Raw genomic sequence first — 27,879 nt, 5'->3', positions numbered from 1 at the left:
TCTCTCTAAAGGACTACATCTACTTCTTTTTCAGTGTTTAGTTTTTCCCACGTCAACTTGAATTACTTAATCTATTATTTTCTCTCTAATGGAAAAAAAAAAGAACTTGGCACCCTGAAAGACTTTTTTTATTTTTATTTTTTAATGCTCGTTCATCCCACTTGCCAGCGCCTGTCTGTCTGTTTGGCCATCTGTCCTTCTACCCATTCACGAGCGCCTGGCCTGGCCACCTCCAGTCCCGTCTCGGCACCAATTAATCTACCAAAACACATCAACACAGCAGTTAGTTGCGTCTACAGGATTTGTCAAATGCAGCTCATGTCCCAGTTCCTGGATTATGGGGCATTCCGGTACAACATTCCGGTTTGTTTTCACCATTGGAGCAACAGATTCTAACTGGGGGTTCTTGGGGTAACCACACCTGGGAAATTTTAAACATCGAACACTTAAGTTCCTGCATTCTGGAGAATTCTTCTGCAACAATTTGTGCTTTTTCTGCATTGACTCATATAGTGAAAATGCCTTTGGTTATTAATAAAGAATATTATTATTATTAGTAGTAGTAGTACTATTATTAATAATTAATGCATCACCTATATTGTTAAAAACTTTCTGCATATTCAAAACATCCCACGTGTTTTTTAAACCGTTAAGATATTTTTCATTCATCATCATGAGAAGATATTTGGGGGGGTTAAACTGGCCAGTTAGGATTATTAACCCCCCAATAGATTATAGGGGAAGCGTAGTGTTGGATCGTCCACTCTGCGTATAATACAACGTAGCCAGCCTGTAAAACTGTATGTGAGATTTTTTTGTATGTCCGAAATCTTAGTATGAAGCCAATAGTACATGAATTGCATACTACTGTATTTTCGGTGAAATGTTAGTGTGCAAACAGTGGACACTACGCCGGCATAAGTATCCCACAATGCAATGCGGTGGTAACGACAACGTTCGAAACAAACGGACAGAAACACTTACATTTCCTTTTTCAGAAATGTAAGTGTTATCGGGCAATGCCGCTAGAGCGGAGGTCTGCGGGGGTTACCACGGTTACGCGTCTCCAGCGGCAACTCCAGCTCTCAGGAAGTGACGTTGAAAATTACAGCTCAGTGCGTCCGAAAAAGAAGCACACTACTCTTTACTCGCACAAAAGTATGTTGGACGATAGTATACGTATTGAGTATGTGGTGCATAGTATGCGATTTAGGACGCAACCTTGGTCTTTTGAATGCTTTGGCGTTTGGCCTGTAAAGGAGGAGAGCTAGCAATAGCTTGACATTTAGCACTTCTGGATGCTCACAGGAGGAAACTCGTTCTCGTCGTCCAGACACACGGGGCCAGCAGCGAACTCGTGTTCTGGAATGACCTCGCCTTTCTTTGCCCCGCCATCTTCAGAGTAGCCTGGGTAGAACCAAGTGAAGGAGGCAGACAAATCATGAGAGCAGCTTGATTTTTTTTTGACTTGTGTTAGAAACAATTATGATTCTGTCTTGTTAAATATTTAAACTTCTTGCATAGAACGCCATAATCATTAGATCATCATCATAAGATGACGTGGGAGCCATTAATCTGTCCTTGTCTGGAGGACATGCCTCCCAGACTGAAATCTACAGTAGGAGGAGACAACTACTTTTATTATGACTAAAACTGACTCTACTTGCAGTAGTAAACAAACTTTAATAGAACTTCAGTGGTTTCTGTCTATCCTTTGATAATGAAATTCTTCTAAAATACGTTGACACAGCATACTTAAGCGTTGATGCTACATGAGGTCTGCCTATGTATGCAACAAGCACTTGACACTGAGGCCACATTTTAACAAGCTGAAGGTAGAGAGCGGGCATTGGAAATGTGCTAGTATATGCCTCTTACTAACATCAATACGTGATTTGCAGGTACCGTACATCTTGAGATATAAATGGTACCGTTACAATACTGTTGCCAAACAAGAACACCAGCCAACATTGGCAGCCTAAATGGGTGTGTTTTACATTGAGATTTGGTGGGGAAAATGACTGGATTGCTTCATGGAACCAACAGGAAGAGGGTGCTGTACTGGTGCACACAGTGCTAAGGCTTTCAGAGCTTCATTTGACATAGAACAGTGAACTGATCTGAAAGGGGCCCAAACAGTCCTGCATGCAACGTGCATTAGGTTTTAGTTTGGGAACCTATAGTTTAGTAGTAGTAAGAGCAGCGATGGAAGAAGTATACAGATCCTTTACTTCAGTAAAAGTACTACTGCCACACTATAAAAATACTCTGTTACAAGAAAAAGTCCTGCATTGAAAATGTTACTTAAGTAAAAGTATGTAAGTAATATCAGGAAAATGTTAAAAGTATTACAGGTAAAAGTACTCAATGTCTCGTCCCATTGTAGAAAGTGTAAAGGATCCGAACAGTTGTGTTTAACGGTCTAATCATTTCAGCTGGACTTGTAGGCCGTTATATTGTTGGCTAGTTTCATTTAGAATAAAACATCAGATTTTATAAACTACATGTGTTTAGTGTGCAGGAATCTTAATATGTAAAGTAACTAGTAACCAAAGCTGTAACAGATGAATGTAGTGGAGTAAAAAGTACAATAATTCTCTGAAATGTAGCGGAGTAGAAGTAGAACGTGGCATGAAAAGAAAAGGCAAGTACCTCAACATTTGGACTATAGTACAGTACTGGAGTAAACGTACTTAGTTGCATTCCACCACCGAGTAAGAGTGCTAACTCTCGCTGCTTCTTTCTTCAAAAAAAGATGTCCACACGCAAACAGAGTGAAGCCGAACCCTTCCTTCCCACAAATGGAAACGTCTGTGACTACTAACCAGTGAGGGTTGCAGTGACGGGACCAGAGGCTGGTAAGGCAGCGGTCGCAGCGTAGGATGGACAAGCCTGCGCTGTCCCTGTGACCTCTGACCCTTCCGACTCGGTTCCCTCGCCCGGGTCTTCATCAATACCAAAAAGCCTGAGAGGGGACAAGAAGAAGGAAGGAAGAACACAGGAGTAAAGGCAATTTTACATCAGACATATCAAGACGTTTTTTAGACTTCCAGACCCATTTAGCACTAGGGGTATAACGATACATCGATCTACTGTAGATCGAAACATCGGTTCAATCCTCAACGATCCAATATTACCGATACAAAGTGAAAATATCGATACATGTCATCATCTTTAGGATGCGCCTTTATTTGGCAATTCCCACTTTATATTTATTCCTTTTATTGAAAAGAGTAGTTTGTTTTAAAATTTCTGGAAGAGCTTAGTAACGAAATTGTCATATCATATTGTGGTTGCTTTTTGTAAATATAAGTACATGTAACTGATTGTGTTAAAGTGCGTCGTTTCTGTCGCCCCCATGAGGAATTCTAAGTAATGACAACAACACTGTCGGCGCATCCAGATGATACATGCCTTCCAAGATTGCGCACCCCCCCACTCTTCAGAAGAGGTCATTATCTTCACTCAAGTTTCTGTGCATGAAAGTCGCCGGACGCCACAATCTTCTGAACATAGTCCTACTGAGAAATCCAGAGAGAGTTGTGTGGAGCTGATAGTCTTAATTAGCTTTGTAGCAACTCATTTGGCAATGGCTCGAATGTAACGGGCGTTCATTAATATTAAAGCACTAAAGCTTTAAATGGGCTTATGTATCGTCTCGTATCGATCGCAGGCCCCTGAATTGAATCAAATCGAAACTGTATGTAATGTAAGTTAACAGGGCAATCTTGCTACTTGTATTTACCTTCGCAAAAGGGTTGTTTTACCACTGACAGGCTAAGATTAATATTCTAAGTGTTTGACAACATTATGGAAAGGATTTCTAAGGAGGTCCACCTTTCTGGTAAAGAGTAATTTCCTTTTTTTACATAAAAACTTCAGAGAAATTGCATTTGCTAAAGCCACCAGGCTAAATAAAGCTACCAAATAAACAGTGATTTTTAGCATCGTAAAACACTCTTCATTCTCAGTTGACAGAAACAAAATAAATATTCTGAAAAGCCATTTTGGGTGGTCGTTCATCTGTTCCAACTATCACAACTCTAGTTTTGGTTAAAATAAACACATAGTTTACTGATATACATGTGAATATATGCTGGCTCTATACATGCTAAAAGTATTGCTTTTTTAAATGGACTCTGGTGGGTTTAGCTCTAGCGACCTCAGAGCTGTTTCTGGTTAAACGGAAAGGTCTTAAAGAGGTTTTAAAAAGGTCCATCTCTGTAGGGATCCTTTCCATAATGTTGTCAGACACTTAGAATATTAATCTGAGACACTCAGCGGCAAAACGAGCACTTTTAGTGGACCAAACTGACGATGCACATTTGTCCCATAGGGTAACATTTCAGCCTGGTCTGTGGCTGCTGGTTACAGGGTTCACTGTATAATACTGGACCAGTTTCAAAGATTGTTGTTCCTATCAATCACTTACACACAACAAACGCATAGGAAAATAGGGTCCAGGTTGAAAAAAAAAACCATACGAAATTACCCTTTAACATCTATCTTCCCCCCCCTTGTGAAATATGTTGTAGCCTCACCTGTGTTTGTGGGCTAACATGCACTCTCCTCCATCCAGTGGATCCACGTTGTAGATGAACAGCTGGCCGTCAGCTGTGGCCACCAGGACCCGCGGAAGCTTTTGGATCCTGGAACATCCCATTAAATATCGGTTTCAGTTGTTTTGTAACAATTATAGCATTCACTTACGTCCAGCCCAACAGTGAGAAGAACAAGCAACCGAATCATTTACACTTTGTCACCCTAAAAATAGTCTGCAGACAGCTATTTATTTCTGCACCATTCACAGCTGGATCAGGAATGAGGACAACTAGATATACATCTTAACTCAGATAGGCTTTTTTAGGAGGTAAGGTCAAATCTCTACTCTCTTAAAGCTACATTGTGCAAGAATTTCTCCCATCTAGCGGTGAAATTGTATATGACAACCAACTGAATGTTACTTTCTAGCCCTTCCTCCTAAGGTGGCCGAACCCGAAATTAGCTCTTAGTATCTCCACCGTTTACACGCAGCCGTTCTAGCCAATCCAATATTAACTTTGGTCTTGTTGCTTCGCCTGTCGCGTTGTCGTTTAAAGACAATCCCTTTTTCGCTTCCCTGGCGAGTAATCTCCCCCCTTGCATTCGTCACGGTGTCAATAGGTGTAAGAGGGCAAAATGCAGAGGTATGTCCCTCTTTGGATAATGTATTTTAAAGATGGAGGCTGTCATTCGCTCATATGTATCCTGAATGATTCTGATTGGCAGATCTACGCTTACGAGAATACTTTGATTAGTTGGTGAAAGTAAATACACATGAATGTGCACATATTTGTGAAAGAACAAAGAATCGAATCAAAAAATTACACAATGTAGGTTTAAGGTCTAAATCCCAAATGTTCTTTAAAGTCCCCCGCCGCCAGACGGCCATCCTGCCGCCTCCTGGCTGAACACGGTATGAGGGTCAAACATGTAGAACATAGGTGCCCAAATTCTTTCATATGAAGGGCCAAAATGTATCTGGACGGAAGGCCACGGGCCAAAAATAAATGTTGATGTTGAATAAAACCGTAATTCTTCGTAGATAAAACTTCCATATTTAATTAAATATGGAAGTTTACCAGAACTGTGCTTTACATAGCCATACAACTGAGATGAAGTACTTTTTAGCTGCACAAAATGAACGTCTCGTAGTCATTACGGTTAGGAATTTTCAGCAATTTCAAAATAAGAGCCCCAAATTAACCAAAGACCATGGCTAAATCCCTCCACTGTTTCTAGCGATCTTGATGCACACTGCTCTTTCACCGGCCAACCAGATGCTAGAACGTAGTAATGAGTCTCAAACATAGCATGAGCAGCGGTGGTGGGCGGGGCCAGTCCAGATGCATAATTTCTCAATGAGGGAGAAAGAGTCGATGTGCTTCCAGCCCCTTTCAGAGTTTTCTTTTTTTTTCTTTTTTACTTTTTACGTGGAAAAACCATGTTAAACAAAATATTAATCATACCAGTATTTTTATATACTGTACTTTAAATGTTTCTGGGTCTGGGACTTTGAGGAACACACACATAAACATAGAGTGAGCGAGTGTGATTGCACAGAGAAGCTCACATAGCTAGGGTGCAGACGTTCCTCTGGCCCGATGTGACGAGGTGAACGGTGGCAAACGCCCGGTCCTGGCTCATCATGCCAGACACCTGAGCAGGGAGGTAGCTGCTGGCTGCGGAGATCATCTTCCCCATGTAGGCTGTCCAGGTGGCAGCCTCATCCCCTCCACTGCACATAGGGTAGAACAAGTTCATCCTCCAACTTCATTTACACTTCGGTGAGTATATTATCACAACTGATACTAGTGGTCAGAGCTACAAAACATACAAGTTGTGATAAAACATACAGTAGCTCTCCCTAAATATAGCACCCAACATGTTTAAATTAATTGTGTGTGTGTGTGTGTGTGTGTGTGTGTGTGTGTGTGTGTGTGTGTGTGTGTGTGTGTGTGTGTGTGTGTGTGTGTGTGTGTGTGTGTGTGTGTGTGTGTGTACCTTAGTCCCAGCTGCTCTAGTTTAAAGATATGCACAGTCTCTGTGTTGCTGGATGCACAGAGGAACTGGCCATCAGGGCTGAAGGATAAAGAGCTTATATTGACATACCTACGCACGCACACACACACACACACACACACACACACACACACACACACACACACACACACACACACACACACACACACACACCAAGTGAAAAAAATTGAGGATTAATTAATAGTTTAAGGGAGATTATCACTTTGACCATTAGTAAGCTATTTATTAAAACCTCTGACTCAATCAGTGTACTCATGATCTCAGCCAACACAGGTCATGTTCCATTTAATAACTTAACTATAAATCAGTCTCCAGGCATAAGCGCATGCATGCCAATGTAGCACTGCAAGAAGAATATATTATATATAATAATATACACAGAAGAATATGTGTTTGGAATCATGATCTAGTTCTTTTAGTTAGGTTTAGCTGTGTCTTTAGATGTGCTCACACGTTGGACAGTGTGTTTCTTTAAAAGAGTGTAGCTGTTACATATGATGTGTTGGAACTCTCACCTCTTCATGCCCCGACGGAACTCAAACAAACGCAGGCCCTCGGGGATGGAGAAGACCCGGATGACGGTGCCCTGTAAATACAGACAGACAGACAGTGAGGGGTTATCTTTATGTTGGTTTACTAAGCTACTTATTTTCTAGAAAAATAGTTTTCTGTTAGGTACTTGGTACACAACCTGGCAGCTGCTATTTCCTTATGCAGAGCTTCAGTGTCCCAATTATAATCTGACATGTAACTAGAGGTGATGGGTCGTTTGAGGCAAAGCCTTAGAGTTTAATATAATTCTGGATCAATGCATGACATAAAACCGTTTAGGTCAGTGGTTGCGTATGGTTTTAAAATGGTGTTTTAATTGCGCGTGACCCTACCGCTCACAGTCATGTGCCCAGAGTGTGGGAAAATATAACTAACCATGCCCAAAGCCTTTGCCGGTGAAAGAGGATCAGCACAGGTTGAATGCCAAGTGAGACTGACTGCCTGTTGCTTCGCTGCTATTTAATTGTCTATTTGCCAAGTACAGTTGTGGTCATTTGCTATGGCGTTAGGTTTATCTCATATCTTGCAAGCGCAATAAAACATGCTCATGAGCAAATGATATAATTCCACACGTGCAGATATTACTCTTCACGCACCTATTCGACAATGGAGAGTTGTACAGGCAGTTGCGAGTGTGAGACAAAACATAGGAAGAGGCAAAGAATGGTACCTGGGGCTATTGAACACAGGCACAGAGCAGCCACCACGCCCCGCAGAGTGTCTGCAGTGCGAGCGCTGGAGGGCATACACGCTCTCGCAGGTCAACTCTGCTCTCCAAGTTGATTTCTGCTCGCCCGAATGAAAATGCCTTTTGACATTTTGGGAGGCACTGGCCTTAGTTTAGTGTGAGATTGGAAAATTTGCATTTTAAAATTATTTTCAAAACTAAAATAATAAATATTTGGACTTTTCCACTCCTACCGGGCCCCCTAGTGGCAGATGGGCCCTAAGCAGTTGCCTACGATGCCTATATCCGGGCCTGTCTTTGGAGCTAATGTACAGTGTGTGCCTATCTCAGGGCTCTGAGCCTTCGGTCTGTTTTACCCTTTCTGAGGCACTGGCAAGTTTGGTGGCCGAGGCGTTGAAGGTGAGAGCTGCCAGAGGACTGTCATGAGCCGGGATCATGGTCACTGTGTTCTGAAACAGAAAGAAAGAGTTATTCCACACTGATGTAATGGTACGGTCACTCAGACCAGCTGCGTTTGCATCACGCTGCAGTATGTTAAGTGCCATTAAGAGACATCCAATTAAAAAAGTAAAATCCAGAAATTCTAATTCTCCCAACATTGAAATGAATTACACTCTCTTTCAAATAAACGGTTAGCTGATGATGTATGTCAATGATGAAATGTTATCATACATATATGTACAGTATCTCACAAAAGTGAGTACACCCCTCACATTTTAGTAAATATTTCATTATATCTTTTAATGGCACAACACTGAAGAAATTACACTTTGCTACACTGTAAGGTATTAAGTGTACAGCTTCTATAACAGTGTAAATGTGCTGTCCCCTCAATAACTCAACACACAGCCATTAATGTCTAAACCGCTGGCAACAAAAGTGAGTACACCCCTATGATAAATTCCCATAGAGGCAGGCAGATTTTTATTTTTAAAGGCCAGTTATTTCATGGATCCAGGATACTATGCATCCTGATAAAGTTCCCTTGGCCTTTTGGTATTACAGTTTTTTTACAATTGCTTACACACTAAAATGTTCCCACAATTAGCAAAACCTTATACTCAAGGAGCAAAACACTAGCCTAGATTTGCACAACTGTAAGCACATTGTCAGCTTCACACTTTTTGCAAAACATTACACACAGTGATTGAAAAACACTAAACACACTTGTATGCATTTGACAAAGACATTTATCATGATGTAATTTCCTTGCAATTTCAAAGCAAAGGCTTTCAAATGAACACACCCATGAACCAGTTGGTTAAACACAGCCACCAGGTATGCAAACACATGATTGCTTAATTGTAGACACACCAATCAGGTTTAAGCACTATATAAAATGCAGCAGGTAAGTTCACCTGCCTTCAACCAAAATGGAAGGAGTCAGAAGAAGAAGACTGAGAGTGAAAGGGGGAATCCACAGAGGAGGAAAATGAGGTAGAGGAAGAGGCACAGCCAGAGGTAGAGGCTGTGGTGGAGGTAGAGGGATAGGGAGAGGGAGAGGAAGACCTGAAGCCGGAGAGAATATTCTCAAAGAAGAAGAGGACCAAATTTATCAAATGAAAGTTGCGCAACACTAGTGGACCATGTTGTGAACCACAGATTGACGCTGAGGGAGGCTGGACTAAGAGTTCAGCCAAATCTTAGTAGATATACAGTGGCATCTGTCATAAGGACATTTCGACAAGGAAACAGGTAAAAGAAAATCTGTCAGTAATCAGCTGCTCATTGTATGCACCATATCAGCACTTTTGATACCCCTCCCTGGACATTTGAGGATTGAGGGTTGAGAACGACAAGGAGGAAGGTGGGCCCATATTCATGTGACCAAGTGACCAAGTCGACTCCCCAGCTGTGCAAGGATGGATTCGACATTCAAGATGGTTGTCTTGCCAATGAGGATATCGCCTGTGATGTTGATGAAATTCTCTGGCCAGATCCAGCTAGGCGAAGAGATAATGTCTAGTATTTTCTGTACTTTGTCAGATCATTTTTTTGTTTGTTGTTGGGTTTTTTTGTGACTGTAACCTGTACTGGATACCGTATTTTATGTTTGTCTGTTGTTTACTGAGCTAACAGTGTTATGCACACTACTGTAGTAGGATGAAAACTTGTCATTCTCCATGTCGACATGTTGACTGATTTGGGTATATGGAGAGAAATAAATTATATTTTCCTCAGTCTGCAGCATTGGTCTTGTGTAGTGTTTGGTGAACTTATTGTAAATGTATCTGTGTTATACATTTACAGTACTCTAATCACTGAGAAGTTGAATTGCTAAAAGTGTTTTAGGTTCGCAACAGCAGTGTGTATCTGGTTAAAACTTAAGTCAAATGAAAAGTGTGTGTTTCATATGGTAACAAAATATGTTTTTTATAAATTAGTGTATAGTTGTGCAAGAGTGTTTCATTTTGCAAAGGTGTTCTGCTAATTGGGTGTGTGGTTGTGCTAATTGTGTGTAGTGTTTTGAAAAAGATTGTCCCTGTTTTCAAAATTGTGCTTAAGCAATTGAAAAAAAACTGTAAAATAGCCCCACATCATCACATACCCTTCACCATACCTAGAGATTGGCATGGGGTACTTTCCATAAAATCATCTCTCAATGCAAATCAAACCAGCTATTAGACTAACTAACCAATCTCTAGGTATGGTGAAGGCTATGTGATGATGTGGGGCTATTTTAATTCCAAAGGCCAAGGGAACTTTTATCAGGATGCATAGTATGCTGGATCCATGAAATAACTGGCCTTTAAAAATAAAAATCTGCCTGCCTCTATGGGAATTTATTATAGGGGTGTACTCACTTTTGTTGCCAGCGGTTTAGACATTAATGGCTGTGTTGTTATTTTGAGGGGACAGCACATTTACACTGTTATACAAGCTGTAAACTTAATACTTTACATTGTAGCAAAGTGTAATTTCTTCAGTGTTGTCCCATTAAAAGATATAATGAAATATTTACTCAAATGTGAGGGGTGTACTCACTCATTCATCATTACTCTAACTTACTATGTAAAGATAAACCGAGTCAACATTTAATTTAATGCTCATTATACAGGCCTCCAAAAACACACAGTACTAGACTGTTAGTTATTATTGATACTAATTACATTTCCACTGAAAAGTTAGAATGATATCTTATTTTAACTAAGATTGTTATCCTTGTCAAAATGTCAATTTATCATTATTTTTTTAGGATAAAAAAGCTCATATATTGTTATAAGATTTAACTCTCAACATGGCATTGGCTTCAGAAATTCGGTATCCATCGGACTCTGATTTAAAATGTAATTTTCTATTGTCTTAGCAGTACCATGACACAATGTTAAACACTGACAAATGGCCAGATGTGTTTTGATCCTGTTGGCCCAAACTTGCCCTGCTGTATGAAGCAACACCAAGTGTTTTCTGTCTGGCTGAGTTCAGCGAACAACCAGCATGTGGCAGAGATCAGCTGACATATTTCCAGGTTAAAAAGGAACCTGAGCTATCTTAATCTGGGCAAAGTTCAAACACTCCATGTTTCATCTGGCAGTGGAGGAACAATAACAACTGGTCGCTGTGAGCAAACAACAAATACTGAGAAACTTTCAACTTGCGTGTAGGAAAACAAATTATTGGATTGGAACTGGATTGTTATGAAAGATGAACTATTTCACAACATTTTTCATATTCTGAAACTGTCGTTCCAAAGAAATCCTACCTGAGTCATATCAGTAGCTCACAGATAGCCTCCATGGTGTGTGTGTTCAATAGTGCCCCCAAATTCCAAATTTTCTGTCCAGCTCACTGATACGGTATATTTAAGGACACACTGAAACTAGAGCATCAATTCCAAAAATATTTTGAAGTCTAGGGTGTCTTACAGACAAGGTGTCATCAGAGAACACATTGTCAGACAAACAAGTATCAGAACACTGCGAGAGGAAGAGATGACCTAAAAAAACACTTAAGAGAAAATGCAATCAGAAAAATCAGTGTGCCCAGTATCATCCCCTGGGTCAACTCGAGTTCTGGCAATATATTCAGTTTCAGGTGTGTGACATTCAAGTAAAAAGTACATAAAGTGTTGAAAGAGTTTTGACCCACTGTGGTTTATTTTTAAAGGATGAGTCTCATTTATTACAGCTCAGGTCTTTTTTTTTTTTTTGAAAATGTATATCCACACATTAAATAACTAGATCTCTAGAACAGCTTCATTTTTCGCGACAGCATACTATATGTAAATTATATGTAAAACTGAAATATATATAAACCTTAAATATGAAATTAATTCTTTTGAACCTTGAATTGAAGCTAGTTGGTAGCTTTCATAAAAATAACTTGTCATATTTTCTCAAACTGTCACTATATCATGACAGGAGATGCTGTTACTGCGTTGCTGAGGTTTCTTTAGTCGATCAGTCATTTTGTATGCTTTTTCATGCTGAATGATTTATTTCCAAGAAACCTATCGGCACATCTCTAACAAACACAGGATTTAAAGTGGAGCTTTTGCATGATTAATTGTGGAGAAACTCAGTTTTACAGATCCGTGGATAAAACAAACTAATCGATTAGTCGGCAAAATCGTATGAGTATTTCGTCGACTAAGGAATGCTTTGATCAAGGACAGCCTGTGGAAATTTGCAAATGCCATTAGGATCACCAGAGGGAGGCAGAGAAATGGGATTTTTTTTTTCAAAACTCGCCTAAAAACACACCTTTTTAAACTGGCTTATTCTTTTTGATCACTGTATATATCTTCACATCAATTGCTGGTCTGATTTTGTTTTTGCTTTGTAAATATGCCCTGTACCTTTTATGAAGTACGCTTGTTATATTGTTTTTTAACTTAGTATATTGTTTTTTCAAGGTGACCTTGAGTGCTTTGAAAGGCGCCTATAAATAAAATGTATTATTATTATTATTATTCTTGTTATTTGCTTCAAGGACTCATGGCGCCACCAACTGGCCCATTATGAGGGTCACCTGAACTCAGCCAGCAATGTGGGTGTATGTGCCAGTGCTTTTTCCCCCTCAACCGTTATTGTGCCGTCGTTCAGTTTTATTCACAGTTCAGTAATATCCAACACTGTCCAAACCGATCCAAATTCCAAACGCCAATTTCATTGGGTACCCAGGAAGCCAAGTGAGAAGTAGATTGGATGAACGATTCTCGACATATTTGAAAGACAACCTACACACAAAGCCCACATTCATACATGTGTATCTGTATTTACAGATTGTAGCATATCATTTGAGATGTTCTGTGATGACATGTTTCTTACCAAATTGTTGGCATCATACACTATGATCTCCCCAATGGTGGCGCTGCCGGGGTACGCCAGGTAGGAGTTGGAATGGCTGATAGATAGAGCACAGAGACCTGCGACAAGGGAGAAAGAATCCTTTTGAACCAGACATAGGCACATGATATGTTTTACAAACAGTGGCTTAGGGATTTATATCTATAGGATCACCAAGTAACATTCACCACTTTGCCTGTTAATTCACACTTTACTATTGACAATAAGATCCACGTTTAAACTGGAATTATCCTTTAAAGCGCCCATATTATGCTCATTTTCAGGTTCATAATTGTATTTTAAGGTTGTACCAGAATAGGTTTACATGGTTTAATTTTCAAAAAACACCATATTTATGTTGTACTGCACAGCTCTCTCTCAATGCTGCAGCTCCTCTTTTCACCTTGTGTTCAGGTCTCTGTTTGAGCTACAGAGTGAGACCTCTTTTCCTCTTCTTCTGTACTATCTTTGATTGCACTCGCACATGCGCAGTAGCTCAGATCATAGATCATGTCAGCTAGCTCCATAGACAGTAAAAGAAAGGCTGTTTCTCCAACTTCGGTCAGTTACAAGGCAAGATTAGCTGGGAGACTTCTTCTAAACGAGGGTGCACGTGTAAGTAGTTCTATGGTAGATTATGGGGAACTTGTGTGTGTTGTAGCAGTGCTTTGCGATTGAGGACAAGGTAGCATGCTAGCGCTAGCATGCTTTTGGCTAGTGTAGTAGTTTGTATTTTTTTTTCTCCATAATATGGGCACTTTAAAGCATCTGTAAACCCACACAGCTGTTTTCAGTTATTCTGGCTGATTAGACCTCTGCTCACGTTGAAGGTGGGCCGGAGCTTTGATGGGAACTTATTACGTCACAAATTTCCAATAAGGATGATAAAGGTGTCATTTGTCCTGCCCTCACAGATGCAACAAAGCTAACAGGAGGCTCAGAAAGATGACCATCAATCAGTCTTTACACACCCAAGCAGTCCTGGGAAGACTTCCAATCAGCCAGAACAACTAAAACACCTGTGTGGGTGTCCAGGCCTTTCAAAAAGTTGTTTTCAGCCAACAAACCCAGCTACCACAGCACCACAGAAAGTGTGCGTTTGTGTGTGTGAACCACATACTACCGTCTCTTGGTATTAATGTCTTACTGTACCTGAGGGGTTGGACGGAGTGTTGAGCAGAGTCTTGAGGAGCTTCATGTCTTTGATGTTGTGGATATAAATGGACTCTTCAAGGCACACCACGAGCCTCTGCAAGACACAGCACACCTCAGGTCATTACACTCCAGTGTAATGCGCTCAGGGTGTATGGAGGATATTTTTATTCACAATTCAAATTGAAAGTCCAAAGAGAAAACGAAAAGAGATCAAATTAAAAGTATTATTATTTTACTACGCTACTGGAAATAATCAGGCCATGATTAAATAAAAATAAAAAAAGAAATTGAAAAAGCAAAGTTGAATTGTTTGAAAATGTAAAGTGCAATAAAAAAAAGACAAATTTTAAATGCAAAGCTTAAATATAAATTGAAAGATGACATTGAAAATAGCAATGGAAATAAGAAACTTGAGTGACTTTTAACATTGGCACTTTACATTTTCAAATCATTTTACTTTTTTTTTAATTCAATTACGGCCTGTTATTCCTAGTAGCGGGGTAAAATAATATATTCAATGTAATCTCTTTTTGATTTATCTTTGGACTTTCAATTTGAATTATGAATAAAAATATCTTCCATAAGGGTGGGCTTCTATTTCTCACATTGCTGAAATCCCACTCGTTATTATTTAATTGTTTCAGTCTGGTGTAATTGAAGACTTAATAGTTTTTCCACAAAATCCATTATCATCACACCATTTTTTAAATACATTTTGAATTCTTATTACCTGACTATAAGCCACTAAAGGTTTCTACACTAGATGTCTATCTGATAGTACTGTAGCTAAATTCAAGGAAGTGATTCCAACGGCATGTAATTCAATGCCATGTCTCAATATAACAGAGGACTCTTTTGTTAAATGAGTTCCTCCAAACTGATCACTGGTAGACAGTGCTGCAGACTCACTGAGAACAATACTCAACTATGTTGCTGCCCTAATAAAGAATATGATGAAACAAAGGAAGTTAGCTCCCTTTTAATTCCCAAAATCGCAAATTAAAACAAACCTTGTGGAAACTTGAAAGTAAATGGCGTTCCACCAATCTGGATGAATCTCGTTTAGACCGGACAGTCTGAAGACATATAGGAATGCCCTCAGATATACCAGAGCAGCTTATTACTCATCACTAATAGAATAAAATAAGAACAACCCCAGGTTCCTTTCAGCACTTTAGCCAGGCTGACAGAGACTTGCAGCTCTATTGAGCCATGTATTCCTAAAGCTCTGAGTAGTGATGACTTCAACAGCTTCTTTAATCATACAGTTATAACTATTAGAGATCAAATTCATCACCTCCTGCCCACAACCTGTACAGATTTTTATCTTTAAACACTGGAACCTTAGAAACAGCTGTAAGACCAAACGTACAGTATACTTAGACTGCTTTTCTCCTATCGACTAACTTCAATGATTTCTCTAGCTTAGCTATCTACCTGTCTCTCAGACCCCATCCCAACTAGGTTACTTACAGGAATCTTTACTCTTGGTTAACAGTTCTTTACTAGTTATGATCAAAATGTCTTTATTAACAGGTTATGTACCGCAGCCATTTAAAGTTGCTTTGATAAAACCTCTTCTTCAAAAAACAACTCTCGATCCTGAGGTCTTAGCCAACTATAGACCTATATCTAATCTTCCCTTTCTCTCCAAGATCCTTGAGAAGGTAGTCCCTAATCAGTTATGTGACTTTCTACATAGCAATCGTTTTTTTGAGGACTTTCAGTCAGGATTTAGAATGCATCATAGCACAGAGACGGCACTGGTAAAAATGACCTTCTAACTGCTTCGGACAAAGGACTAGTCTCTGTACTTGTCTTACTAGATCTTAGTGCTGCATTCAACACTATTAACCATAGCTTCCTGTTACAGAGACTCAAGCATTTAATTGGTATTAAAGGAATCACACTAAGCTGGTTTAAGTCATATTTATCAGATCAACCTCAGTTTGTTAATGTTAACAATGCATCCTCCATGCATGTTAAAGTTAGCCATGGTGTTCCACAAGGCTCTGTGCTTGGACTAATTCTATTCACCTTGTGCTTCCTCTAGACAAAATTATTAGACAACACTCCATAAACTTTACTGTTATGCTGATGATACCTGATTATATATATTGATCAAGACACAAGTGTGTAAATATCTTCCAAAATGTACTGAATTATATGGATACACTGTAATATTGGAGGATTGTGGGTATGGTATGAGGAAGCTCACCTGTCTGTTGAGCTTAACAGCCAGAATGTTGTTGGGATAACTGTAGTTACAGATCTCCGTCCCCTTCTTGAAGTGGTAGATGTTCATTCGCTGCGGCATGGTGGTGCTTACCACGACTACCAGACTGCTGGAGAACAGACGCTCCACGATGTAGACATCTGGAGTCTCTGCTGGGGGAGAACAGGAAACAGACAGACAGACAGGCAGGGACAGGGACCCTGCTTTAATGTTGACTTCTCCAAACTTTCTTCTAGACCAACAAGGCAGAGATTAAACTACACAAACCTTCCCTCAAGAGAAAGGCAGCCACTTTAACAACTTGAACTCTAATTCTCTTCTCTTCAATTTCAGGACAGAAGAAATAAATTCTTAAATACAGATATATTGACATAATCCAATGTCGGTTTGACTCCAATTTGTCCTATAATAATAATATAATCCTCTTAAGTATTGAAGCATGCCCTGATACAAAGCACCTTGAGGCAATTTTGTGATTCGTGATATTGGGCTATACAAATAAAATTGACTTTACACAAATGATCAACATTGTTAAGCTCTCACAGATCATTTCCCCAGCATGTCAGGTTGACATAAAGCAGACTATGTCATTCAGAACATACGATTGGACCTGACACTGGACACTACAGTGCAAACACAATCTGCCATGGGAGACTGCTGATTAAAATGCCATGAGCATTGTGTAATTACAGCAAGCCTCATGTCTGAGCATCCAGCCACTAAAACCTCAAAACAACCCAGTGAGCGCTTTAATGTGGAGATGCAGACTTCTTAGGCATCTCCTTTCTGAGATAATCACCGCCTCTGTTTGGAGAATTCCCTTCCTCGCCCAGTTATTCCTAAAGTCTGGTTGTGTACATACATCATAATTATGTTAAGCTCATATTCTGATGAGATCATACTCTGATTTAGCAGAAACCTGGTTAATGTTGGGTTTCCTCCCACATTAAACTGGTGACTGTAGCTGTGTTTCCATCAAAATGGAATGGAATGTTAAAGGGCCCATATTCTGCTCATTTTCAGGTTTTTACTTGTATTTTGGGTTTCTACTAGAACATGTCTACATACTTTAATGTTCACAAAACACATTATTAATCTCATCTGTTAATAATTTGTCTGTCTAAATATACCTGTATTCCCCCTCTGTCTGAAACGCCCTGTTGTAGCACCTGTCACGTTAAGCCCTCCTGCAGAAGAAAAAGCCTAGTGTGCTCCGAGTGGTCAGCGTTTCCGGGACTTTCGCATCTGCACTCACAGTGTCTCTGCACTGTCACTGCAGCCGGGGAATGACTGTAACGGCACAGTGGCGAAACTTACTAACTAATTATATATAGTATAGTTTGGACAGCACAACCGTATAGAAGTCCTATTGGTTTGTTTAAAGGCACAGTTTCTGAATACTGGCTTGGTGCATTTCTTTGTGGATTGAGTGTTTTGATACTTTAACAGTATTTAAACTGGGGTCTCAAAACAATAGATGGTAATCACAGACTTTTGATGATGTTGTGAAATTGCGTGGAATTATGGGAGTTGTAGTTTTAATTGTTAAACACTATCGCTAAATAGAATGCATCTGTTCAAGGACGAGTTTACCCATTCAAGTTTATTCATGTTACGTTTAATAAAGTTTATTCATGTCATTTAATAAAATAGTTGCAGTTTCCCCAACATAATAAAGGTTTTATTGATTTGATTTGTACTGGTAGCTGACCAGTTTGCTAGTGAGCAAGCAAGCTAACATTAGCCAGCAACTACAACCACACTATCACAATACATTTCACATGTCAATGTCACTTTTTGGATGTTTTCAACACCGGGGCGGACAGGGTGTGTTTTAACTTTACTCAAGGAGGCTGAGAGACGGGTGTGGGTGGGGATGGCTGGGGGAATCTCCGTTCGCGGCGAGGACTTCCGATATGTACAGAAGCAGAACATCTCCCAGCTACCCGGAATTATCTCCCCTTCATTTTTTTTGGAATCCTAACTACTCATTTTAGTGCCTTACCCCCTTTTGTCGGGTTAATTTAGCTAACTGCGAAGGGGGGAGAAATTTGGCAGGGAGGAGATTTTTGGCATGAACACCGGTAATGTTAACGGAGACGTATAATTACGATGGCCACTGTTCTGACTCAGGTGCCTGGGTCTGATATGGTCTGTTTCCAGACAGTTCATTAAACTGCCATTAGTGTCGTTAGCCCCTGGCAATGGAGTTAACTACTGGCTGGTTTTGGATTGCTGTAATGATAGTGGCTGGCTGCTAGCTGAAGTCCGACTGAAGTCTCTTAGCGCCGCGGGAATGTGGCAAAAAGACCAGGGTGTGCTAGTTGGCTATATTAGCATTAGATTAGCTGTCCATCTATACAGCTAACATTTCTGATCAACTTATTCGTGGGTTAGCCCAGTGCTGTTAACCGTGGTCAAAACAATCATACTAAAAATAACTTGAGCATGTTGAGCAATGTCGTAACCTTATAGTGTTACCCACCAGGCACTAGCACTAGCTACTCAACCAGCAGTTTGTTTGTTTTTTATGCAGAAATTTTATTTTGTACCTTTTTAAATATGTAGTTAGAGATATACACCCCACTAGGAAAAGAAGAAACATTTTGCTGGAGAGTGTGTACTGGTAAAAACATGAGGGATTGTTGTGTCAAAGCTAAGGAACGGCTTCATGGAAAGAATGATCTTAACAGTGTTAGAGGCAGGCAGACAAGTCCATTTGGAGATAAATAAGTGTTCCTTTTAGGGAAACCTAAGTCTGGGACAGATGAGTTTACACAATGCATAGTTTTGCAAATGCACAATGCTTTTTCCTGTTTAACACAGACGCTGTAATGAATTCAACTCAATGATCCACCAGGGATACATGGATAATTCTGATGTTCATGTTTTTTTTATCATCAAATGGTTAAAAGATAAACTCAGCAAATTCTCAATGTAACAGTTTCCAGCTTTGAATGGGCTGTGTTATATAATTAACCAGTTTGTCTAAGAACTCAACACACAGCTTGTGTTTAGTAACTTTACACTGAAATGTAGTGCTTAACTAAATGTGGATGGACTGTTTAGCCCACATGGATACAAAGTGCAGAGTCAGAGCTCCATACTCACCACTCTCATGGATACAGTCCAGTTTTTCCACCATGGTCAGAGAAAACAGCTTGTAGCCGGTCTTTGTTCCCAAAGCCAGTGACCTGCAACACACACACACACACACACACACACACACACACACACACACACACACACACACCATCAGTACAACTAGACTGCATCTACAGTATAAAGCCCTAATTTATCTTTATATTTTAATTATAGCCATTATTAGCAAGGACAGAATTGACCTATGTCTAATTTTGTTGATTTGGGGTGCATTCGCTTCCTCCTCATCACACGTCTCCCCTGGTCCTTACTATAGAGAGCCACCTAATGGTGACATTGCAATTTATTTTGCGTCTTGCAAGTCAATTTTATTTTGTCTTATGTTTAAAAGGGGAAATTCACAGTTTAAGGAGTTTTAACCTTTGATTTGTTTAACTATTTTTTAACTTCAAGGCAGTCAGCCATATTGAATTTACCATGCCATTGTTTACCTTTTATTTACCATTTAAATGGTTTTCACTGTTTCTTTAAGTTTAGTTAATGCAACATTTTTTTCTAAAAGTCAGTGAGTCCAATAATAATCATGATTTCAATATTGACCTAAATAATTGTGATAAGGATTTTTTCCATAGTCGAGAAACCCTAGGTGAAATGTGTCATGTACTGTATACGAAGTGAGCTCTGCTGGGAACAAGGGGGTCAATTTGAAGTGAACCCTCACAACAAATACAAGTGATTTGACAAAACAGATCAACTTGGTCCACTTAATAATTATTTTTTTTCTGGAGCTTTTTAACTTTATCTAACAGTCTTCCTCAAATGCAGCAGTTCAGTTGTTATTCCATACTTAGTTATCTAAGTATGGAATTTCAGTCATGTGATAACTAGTCAAGCATTGCCAGACCTACTTTAGCCTATCTCCACAGTGCTGTGGCAGAAGGTCTGGCTACACCACCCATACATTCTGGGATAGGAGGTGAAAATCACGGATGGATTTATGTCAAAGTTTGTATGCGTGTGGAAACACCAGAGACACAAAATAACACCCCAAATCCCAGAAAAAGTGATTTTTTCATAATATGTGCACTTAAGACATCAGTTTGTTTTTACACCTGTAATTTTCTTAATGTCCACCTGTGCCTTCATTCCTCACCTGTACATTCCTGAACTGTCTCATCCTGTTGAACTCGGCACAGAATACAGCACATTTTTACTGCCTGTGCAGATTAAAGTGACTGTGTGACATGTGCATCTTTTTTCTCTCATAACCTCCCTTTTTTTTTTTTGTAAAGTAAAGAGTTTGTTGATATTTGGGAATTGACTGAGTTATCATATGCTGGAGACAAAGCATAAAAACACAGTATGCATTCCTCCGCTGTGTGAAAAGTGTTACTGCCACATGGACTGGAGATGAATAATTTGGTGAGTCCAGTACACAACTAGACAGACAGAATACATTTGAGTACACACAGCACTTTAACTAATTCTGTGATTTGATTTCTTTGACAATATCCCCCTATCGTCTCTGGCATAGGCAAAATTGACTGGGCTTTCGCTATAGTTTTTGTTCATTTTCAATGTTTTTGCTGCTTTTTCCAACGTTTTTGTTGCCTTTATTCCAGGTTTTTTGTTGGCAATTCTTTCGACGTTTGTCGCCTTTAAAAAAATCAATTTTGACACTTTTTTTAAACATTTTTGTCACCTTTTTAATTATTATTTTTTGTTCATAGTTTTTGTCACTTTTTCCGATATTTGTCGCCTTTTTTTCCGATGTTTTTTGTGACTTTTTGTCCCGGGACCTACCTATATAGCTGCAGAGCTTAACCCCCCACTCCCTAATGTTGAACCCAAAGTTATGCCCCTAATTTTTGGATTACTCAGCACTTTGACAAAATGAACATGTCAAAGTTACCCTGGAAATCCAGAGTTCTCGCGAGAGCACAATCTGAATTTGCTCAGCGAGTCACTCTGGCATTGAGTAATGATGCTCATTAACTATGCCCTTTGTAGCCGAGATGCACCAATCACATTGGTGTATCTGATATAGGCGGGCCAGAGGCGAGCTAAACAGACGACCGATGAGTTTAATCTACCAGTTAGCTCTGCTGGTAGCTAAGCGTTTGGGGCTCTGGATACGTCACCCCGTGTATTGTTGCGATTGGTCGTAGTGTTATCCAATTGCGTGCAGTGAGATTTTCAAATGCATGCTTGCCAGATCCTTAATCTTTCAGATTTGGGTCTGGATTTCCAGGCTAGGTCAAAGGCAGGCCTGAATGGAAATCCTGTTTAATGCTCAATGAGTGGAGCTTACTAAACATATCGAAGAACTAGCACTTGGCATTTGCTTACAGTGTGAGATTTTATGCAATATGAGTTACACCCTTAAATTAGAGTAACTGTTTGGCAGGCACTGCCCTGGAGCAAGGCACTGGGAAAGACTAAATGATCCAGTAGAGCTATTACAGCCATCAACAGAAGATAACGTGGTTACAATGGGCAGCATCTTATTATGGAATTAGGGTTAACGTGGTCTAAAACTAAGGGAGTTGTGAGAGACCGATTTATATAATATACTGTATACAATATAATATTATAATCCAATATAATATAATCCCAATCGCATTATAGACTAGTGCAATATCCAAATCTTGTTAAAGGCAAAATATGTGTCAAACCATTCTGAATGAAGTGTTGTGGTGCTGCGGAGACGTCCCTGCCTACCAACAGAATAAATACTCGCAAAATCACACTATAATCATTTGGATTTTAATATGTTTCAATGAAAATGAGAATAATGATACAAAAATTATCACTCCCTCCAATATCATATATCACAATATAAGTAAAAATAATTACAATTACATATTTTCCTCATATTGTGCAGCACTAATATATATATATATATATATATATATATATATATATATGTATATTTATATATCCTAGCATGACCCTAGTGTGGTGAATGAAAAACATGACAAGCAGCCTTGACAAGGTTCCCAATTCCCTGTTATCACCATAGACTGTATAAAATATGGTTGAATCTCCATTGAACCTGTAACAATTATAACATAATTGTATAATTGTCAATTTATTTTACATAATCGCGGTTTCTTTGTTTAACCAAAATTAATTGCTAACATTAGCTAAGGTCTTGACTGTTGATGGTAATTGTTGAAGTTTGTTTAGATATGCCAAAATGTAATTATATAAGTGATTATCGGTCGCACTGCTAATTGGTGGCACTTGAGCCTCTACACGTTCATAGCAACAAACATTTTTATGACATAGACTGTGTTATTACATTATCTGGGTCACATGACACACATTTGGTTATATATCACATGACCGTGAGATATAACCAAAAGATGTCTCCTGGGATTCATCCAAAAATGTAATTTGTTTAAAAAAGTAATAAATAAATAAATATTTTGACAGAAAGAGACAATTATACTGTTAATCGCAATTATTTCGGAGACAATTAATTGTACAGCAACATTTGGAATTGTTACAGCTGAAGAGACAAAATGAAGCTCCAGTGGGTTGTCCCCATTGACATATATACAATGGACCAATAGACCCTGTTGCTCTGGACGGAGACCAGGGAAGGCTATTAGAAGCACTTTTCCGGTGATCTCTTGCTTTACTGCGCAGCCTCCAACTGACAGAGACAACGTAAATGTGACGTGAGCAACGTGTCTGAAAGTTGTAAGTCTTCTGGTAGCTGTGACAAGAGAAATCTCAATCATTTCCAATCTTACAGAGACGGAGAGTGTAGGTATATGTAAGGAGATAACATAAGCACAGGCTAATTATTGCTAACTAACATGCTAGTTAAAATTAGTAATTAAACCTAAACAGCTCATGTAAGTCAAAACTGCCTGCGAGCTTCTCCTGTACTGTGCGGTAATTCCTCTACTGTGCGACAGTAAGTCACTTGGTTATGACACAATCGTTAGCTTATTTTTACAAAAACGTCTGCTACGGAGCCATAACGTGAGGTACAAGGTAATGGAGCCTTTTATACATTGTCATGTTTCTTTATAAATAAACAATGGACAAATAGAGTCTTTAAACGCTTCAGATGTAAAGTTATTCGCAGTCAAGTGACGTAAAAAAAAGAATGGCGGTCAGTGTAATGCTAACAAGAGGTGATCGCTTCGTAGCAACAAAATGGCGCCATCGGAGGTTCGCGTTCTGAAGCGAAGCTTACCCCCTTGGTTGTCCCCGGTGGCTCCAGCAGTCGCCATCTTGGCGGGCATGAGGCCGCCGTCACTACCCGATGTTGAGTGCAGATGTAAGTTGCGCACGCGTCACTTTGCGACAAGTAGCCTAAAAGATGCTAGCAAGAGACTTCTGTAATATCAATACAATAAAAATGGACCTACATAACGAAGTCCGTTCACTGCTGGCTGCAAGTTAGCAATCAAACACAAGAAAGGATGTCACTTGAATGGTGATTTGAGCTAACGTCAGCTATCAAACACAATAAAGGCCGTCACTTGAATGGCGATTTTGGCTAACGTTAGCAATCAAACACAAGAAAGGCTGTCACTTGAATGGTGATTTGAGCTAACGTTAGCAATCAAACACAATAAAGGCCGTCACTTGAATGGCGATTTTGGCTAACGTTAGCTATCAAACACAAGAAAGGCTGTCACTTGAATGGTGATTTGAGCTAACGTTAGCTATCAAACACAATAAAGGCCGTCACTTGAATGGCGATTTTGGCTAACGTTAGCAATCAAACACAAGAAAGGCTGTCACTTGAATGGCCTTTTGAGCTAACGTTAGCAATCAAACATAGAGCATAGATAGCTAAAACATTTTTGAAATGATTTCCATCTTCTGTTATTGTCTGTAACGAGAAAAGCTGATTATTTTATGGATTTCACAAATTTCAGGATGACACGTTATGCCGTAAACCGTTTAAATCTGAGCATGCGCGACTCACATCTGCACTCGACTCACATTGGGTAGGGACGGCCGCTTTGAGTCTCTGCTAATCCAAAATAAAGGCATGGTGGAGCATGGATCGAACTGAGGTGGATTGAATGAAGCCTACAGTCTCCAGTGATGGCACCTGTCACTCAACGCGACACCCACCAAGGGTAGGCCTATATCATTTAAAAAAACAAAAACATACATAACCAATAAAGTTGTCCTGAAGGAAAAAATTGCTATAGAGACTAAAACTGTTTTTTTGGTCCAGGCTGTAAACATGTTTATTTCTGCTGTAAAGTTGGGTTTTAATTTTTCAAGGGGCCACTCGAGGAACTGCAGCGGTTGGCACTTATTATTACTATTACTACTACTACTATTATTATTATTATTATTATTATTATTATTATTATTATTATTATTATTATATTATTACATGTTGGCTTCATTCTTCAACAATCACCCACCCTCCAAGGCATAGGTTTGCTGGTGTCTGTTCTTCTCCAAGCCAACCCAACCCAAGATGACATCATCAGGGTTGTCTTCTTAAACTTTGCATAGCTTCCCCAGAGCCGGGCGACATTATACAAATAGAAAAGGTTTTAAGGTATATGGTAGTCGACATGATAAGTAGGCTAAACTGAGCTTGATTAGGCCTATGTAAAATTGGTGGAGTGTCCCTTTAATTGTATGAAAATAGGTAAGGGTGTATCAACTACACGGCTCCGTTTTAAGTGACTAAAAGGAATATTTCGATTTATGTAGCCTATTTGTGTAATTTCGGGGACAAATCAAGCAGGATGGGTCTTTCATTGACTCTTCCGCTTCTTATCTGTGATTAAATTGCCTGATCGCTTACGTGGAGTCTTGGTTGAAAGAGGCACAGCCAAACTGGAGCCCCGGTCCGTCCGGCCCGCCAGGTCCGTCCGGGCCGTCCGGCCCGCCAGGCCCGCCAGCACCCTCTCCGGTCTCCATCCCGATTCCCAGCGACCTCCTTCCCTCCCTCCGCCCTGGATTGGAGGCCTGGGATCGGCTACACCTCTTCGCTCGATGTCGGCGGAAGACGGCTCCAATTTGGAAGAAATGTGGTCCGCGGTGATGTGTGAGGGCGCTCTCGAGGCAGAGCTGGCGCGTTTCTCCGCTAGAATTTAATACAATTTCAGTTTCGCTGCGTTTATTTTTTTTTTCCCCGGTCGGTTTATCCAGACCCCGGAGGAAAAGAACGGGTGAAAAAAAGAGAAGCAAAACAAGAACAGCTGACAGCACTACGTCCCATCTCCGCCTCTTACCATTGGCTGGTGGTGAAACCGTGTTGTCGCAGCCTTCCATTTTGATTGGTCAGGTTTGCAACAATGTGTCGTGATTGGCTGATAGCGCGGAGTGTTCTTTGTTTGTGTCCGCCCATTCATGTTGAGCACTTCTGTGGAGAACAAAATACTTTTTAAATTTGTTTCCGTTATCGTCAAGATACGGAAAATCACTCGTGAAACATGATTCCATTTTGTAGTTTACAATCAGTAAATTGCATATTATTTAAATATCTTACAGTTATGTGTCAATGAACAGGCCTACATGTTAATTAACAGAATTGAATCGCTGGTTACTATCGTTTTGCCCCAAATAGACCGTGGAGGAGCATGCAGGCTTATTTTCCAACTTAAGCTATATGTTATTAATAATAGTATTACAATTAGGGTAGTGGTATAATTGGTGTTTTATTTTACATTAGGCATTATATCATATAACAGTACACTTTGTTATCGAGTTGCCTCAAAATGCTTTTGAGTGAATTTAGAATAAGTATGGGCTGATGTTTACTTTTGTTTGAGATAAATGCCATTTATTCAATATTGAATAAATAAATAGGTGTTTATGAGATACATCCTAAAATAAATATATAGGCCTAAATGAATGTAAATATAAATATGTAAATGAGTCAATATAGTTCAATAAATAAATAAATAAGTAGGTTTTTATTTAAAAGGTGTGAGATTTAAAAAAGTTTTTTTTATAGGCCTATGACAACTTGTCATAATGTCACTTTTATTTCACTCTCTCTATCGCTAGTTTCATGTCTTCTTCAATACAGCATGCTGTTCATTTAGTAAATAAGGGCCCCATTTATTTTAAAATAGAGGATAAAGCAGGGGATGCTTTAAGACCTGTCAATTAGGACAGATGCTTAGCAATGCTAACCATGCTAACACTGTGGACATTAAAATAGACCTCAACTTGTTTTTTTTTCTTAAACTTTGACTCTCACTGTGTGGTTTCACTTCAGCAAAGTTAACTGGAACATTTTGGTCGCCTAAAAAAAAGCAATTTTTTAGGAATTCTTGTTCAGCATTCTGCCAACCAAGTTAGCTAGCAACCGCTAGCGTTAGCTGGGAACGAGAAAGTTGGCAGATTTCCTGTTCCACTGTACATTCTGATGAATGGCGGTAGTACCTAGAGGTCTGTGTTTACCCGCTAGTAAATCTTCACTGACTCGCTATAGAAGGGTTGAAAATCTGCGACTTTCCCTCTTTAGCTTAGCGCAGCGCCATTGCAACCATAAACAACACTGGCTCTTAGTGTCCTCGGAAGTCGGATTTTCTGAGGTCAAAGTCGGAAAAACGCCCCCTGACCTCGGATTTCCGAGTTTGGAACTCGAACAATCACCGAGTAACCCCAAGCTAAAAATCCAACATGGCTGCACCGTGCATCAACAGCAGTGAAAGCTGTAGTAACATACAGTTAGTAGCACTTCTGTCTTTATTTGTGTCTCACTAAATCAGTCGTACACGCAGTCCTGTCCATCTTCTATCTGTCTGTTTGTATGCACAAAAAACTGTTTAATGCGTTGTTATAAACTGGTATTGCTAACAGTGGCTAACCTGGCTAGAGCTAATGAAAACAATGAAAATCAGACTTGTAAATGGAACGCATTCAACTCGGGTGTGACGTCATTTCCAGTTCCGAGGTTAAAGGAACGCTATAATGGCCCTGTCATCCTCCCCAGCTCCACCCTCTCGCCAAAAATCGTTGCATCCGATTGCAGAAAAACAAAGATGGTGACTCCCGCCAGGTCTTCCCACCAAAGTTGCCAACTGGGTGACTTTCTCGCTACTATTTAGTGACTTTTCAGACCCTCTTAGCGACAATATTTCTAAAATGCGACTAGCGACAAATTCAGCGATTTCAGCCCATTTTTGGGCTATATAAATAAAATAAATTTGACTCAAATGTCAGACTTTTTAATGATGTTTTAAACATTTTTGTCTATCAAGGGATTGAACTTAGGTAAAAACATTTCACAATAAAACAAAGTCTGCTATGGTCAGTTTAATCAAATC

At 39.6% G+C, this 27,879-nt stretch overlaps 1 protein-coding gene across 3 annotated transcripts; it reads right to left on the bottom strand.

Annotated features, from left to right (window-relative positions):
- Window positions 1–120: 120 nt before the first annotated feature.
- Window positions 121–25,801, bottom strand: wipi1 (WD repeat domain, phosphoinositide interacting 1). 3 transcript variants are annotated; one of them, XM_028599223.1, is made up of 13 exons: window positions 25,404–25,801; window positions 19,613–19,695; window positions 16,484–16,701; window positions 14,263–14,359; window positions 13,093–13,190; window positions 8,179–8,271; window positions 7,098–7,168; window positions 6,544–6,651; window positions 6,113–6,277; window positions 4,542–4,649; window positions 2,826–2,965; window positions 1,307–1,407; window positions 121–258 (listed from the first exon to the last, which is right to left on the bottom strand). In XM_028599223.1, the coding sequence occupies exons 1-13, from the start codon at window positions 25,517–25,519 to the stop codon at window positions 208–210; spliced, it is 1,449 nt and encodes a 482-aa protein (XP_028455024.1). In that variant the 5' UTR covers window positions 25,520–25,801; the 3' UTR covers window positions 121–207. The 3 variants fall into 3 exon arrangements, with proteins under 3 accessions (XP_028455024.1, XP_028455025.1, XP_028455026.1); XM_028599224.1 differs by having other exon boundaries at window positions 16,484–16,653; window positions 25,404–25,800; XM_028599225.1 differs by having other exon boundaries at window positions 16,484–16,650; window positions 25,404–25,800.
- Window positions 25,802–27,879: the final 2,078 nt, after the last annotated feature.

This window comes from Perca flavescens, chromosome 15, assembly GCF_004354835.1.
Source record: "Perca flavescens isolate YP-PL-M2 chromosome 15, PFLA_1.0, whole genome shotgun sequence".
In the NCBI taxonomy this organism is placed as follows: Eukaryota; Metazoa; Chordata; class Actinopteri; order Perciformes; family Percidae; genus Perca; species Perca flavescens.
This window is presented reverse-complemented; position numbering and strand designations above follow the sequence as displayed.

What these genes read in the sequence shown, in the direction of transcription:
- wipi1 (XM_028599223.1), bottom strand. Translation starts at nt 25,519, where the DNA reads ATGGAGACCGGAGAGGGTGCTGGCGGGCCTGGCGGGCCGGACGGCCCG. An exon ending in CTGTTAAGCTCAACAGACAG is followed by an intron (nt 14,360 to 16,483) that starts GTGAGCTTCCTC and finishes TGTGTCTTGCAG; the next exon opens with AGGCTCGTGGTGTGCCTTGA. An exon ending in CTAGAGCAGCTGGGACTAAG is followed by an intron (nt 6,278 to 6,543) that starts GTACACACACAC and finishes CCCTATGTGCAG; the next exon opens with TGGAGGGGATGAGGCTGCCA.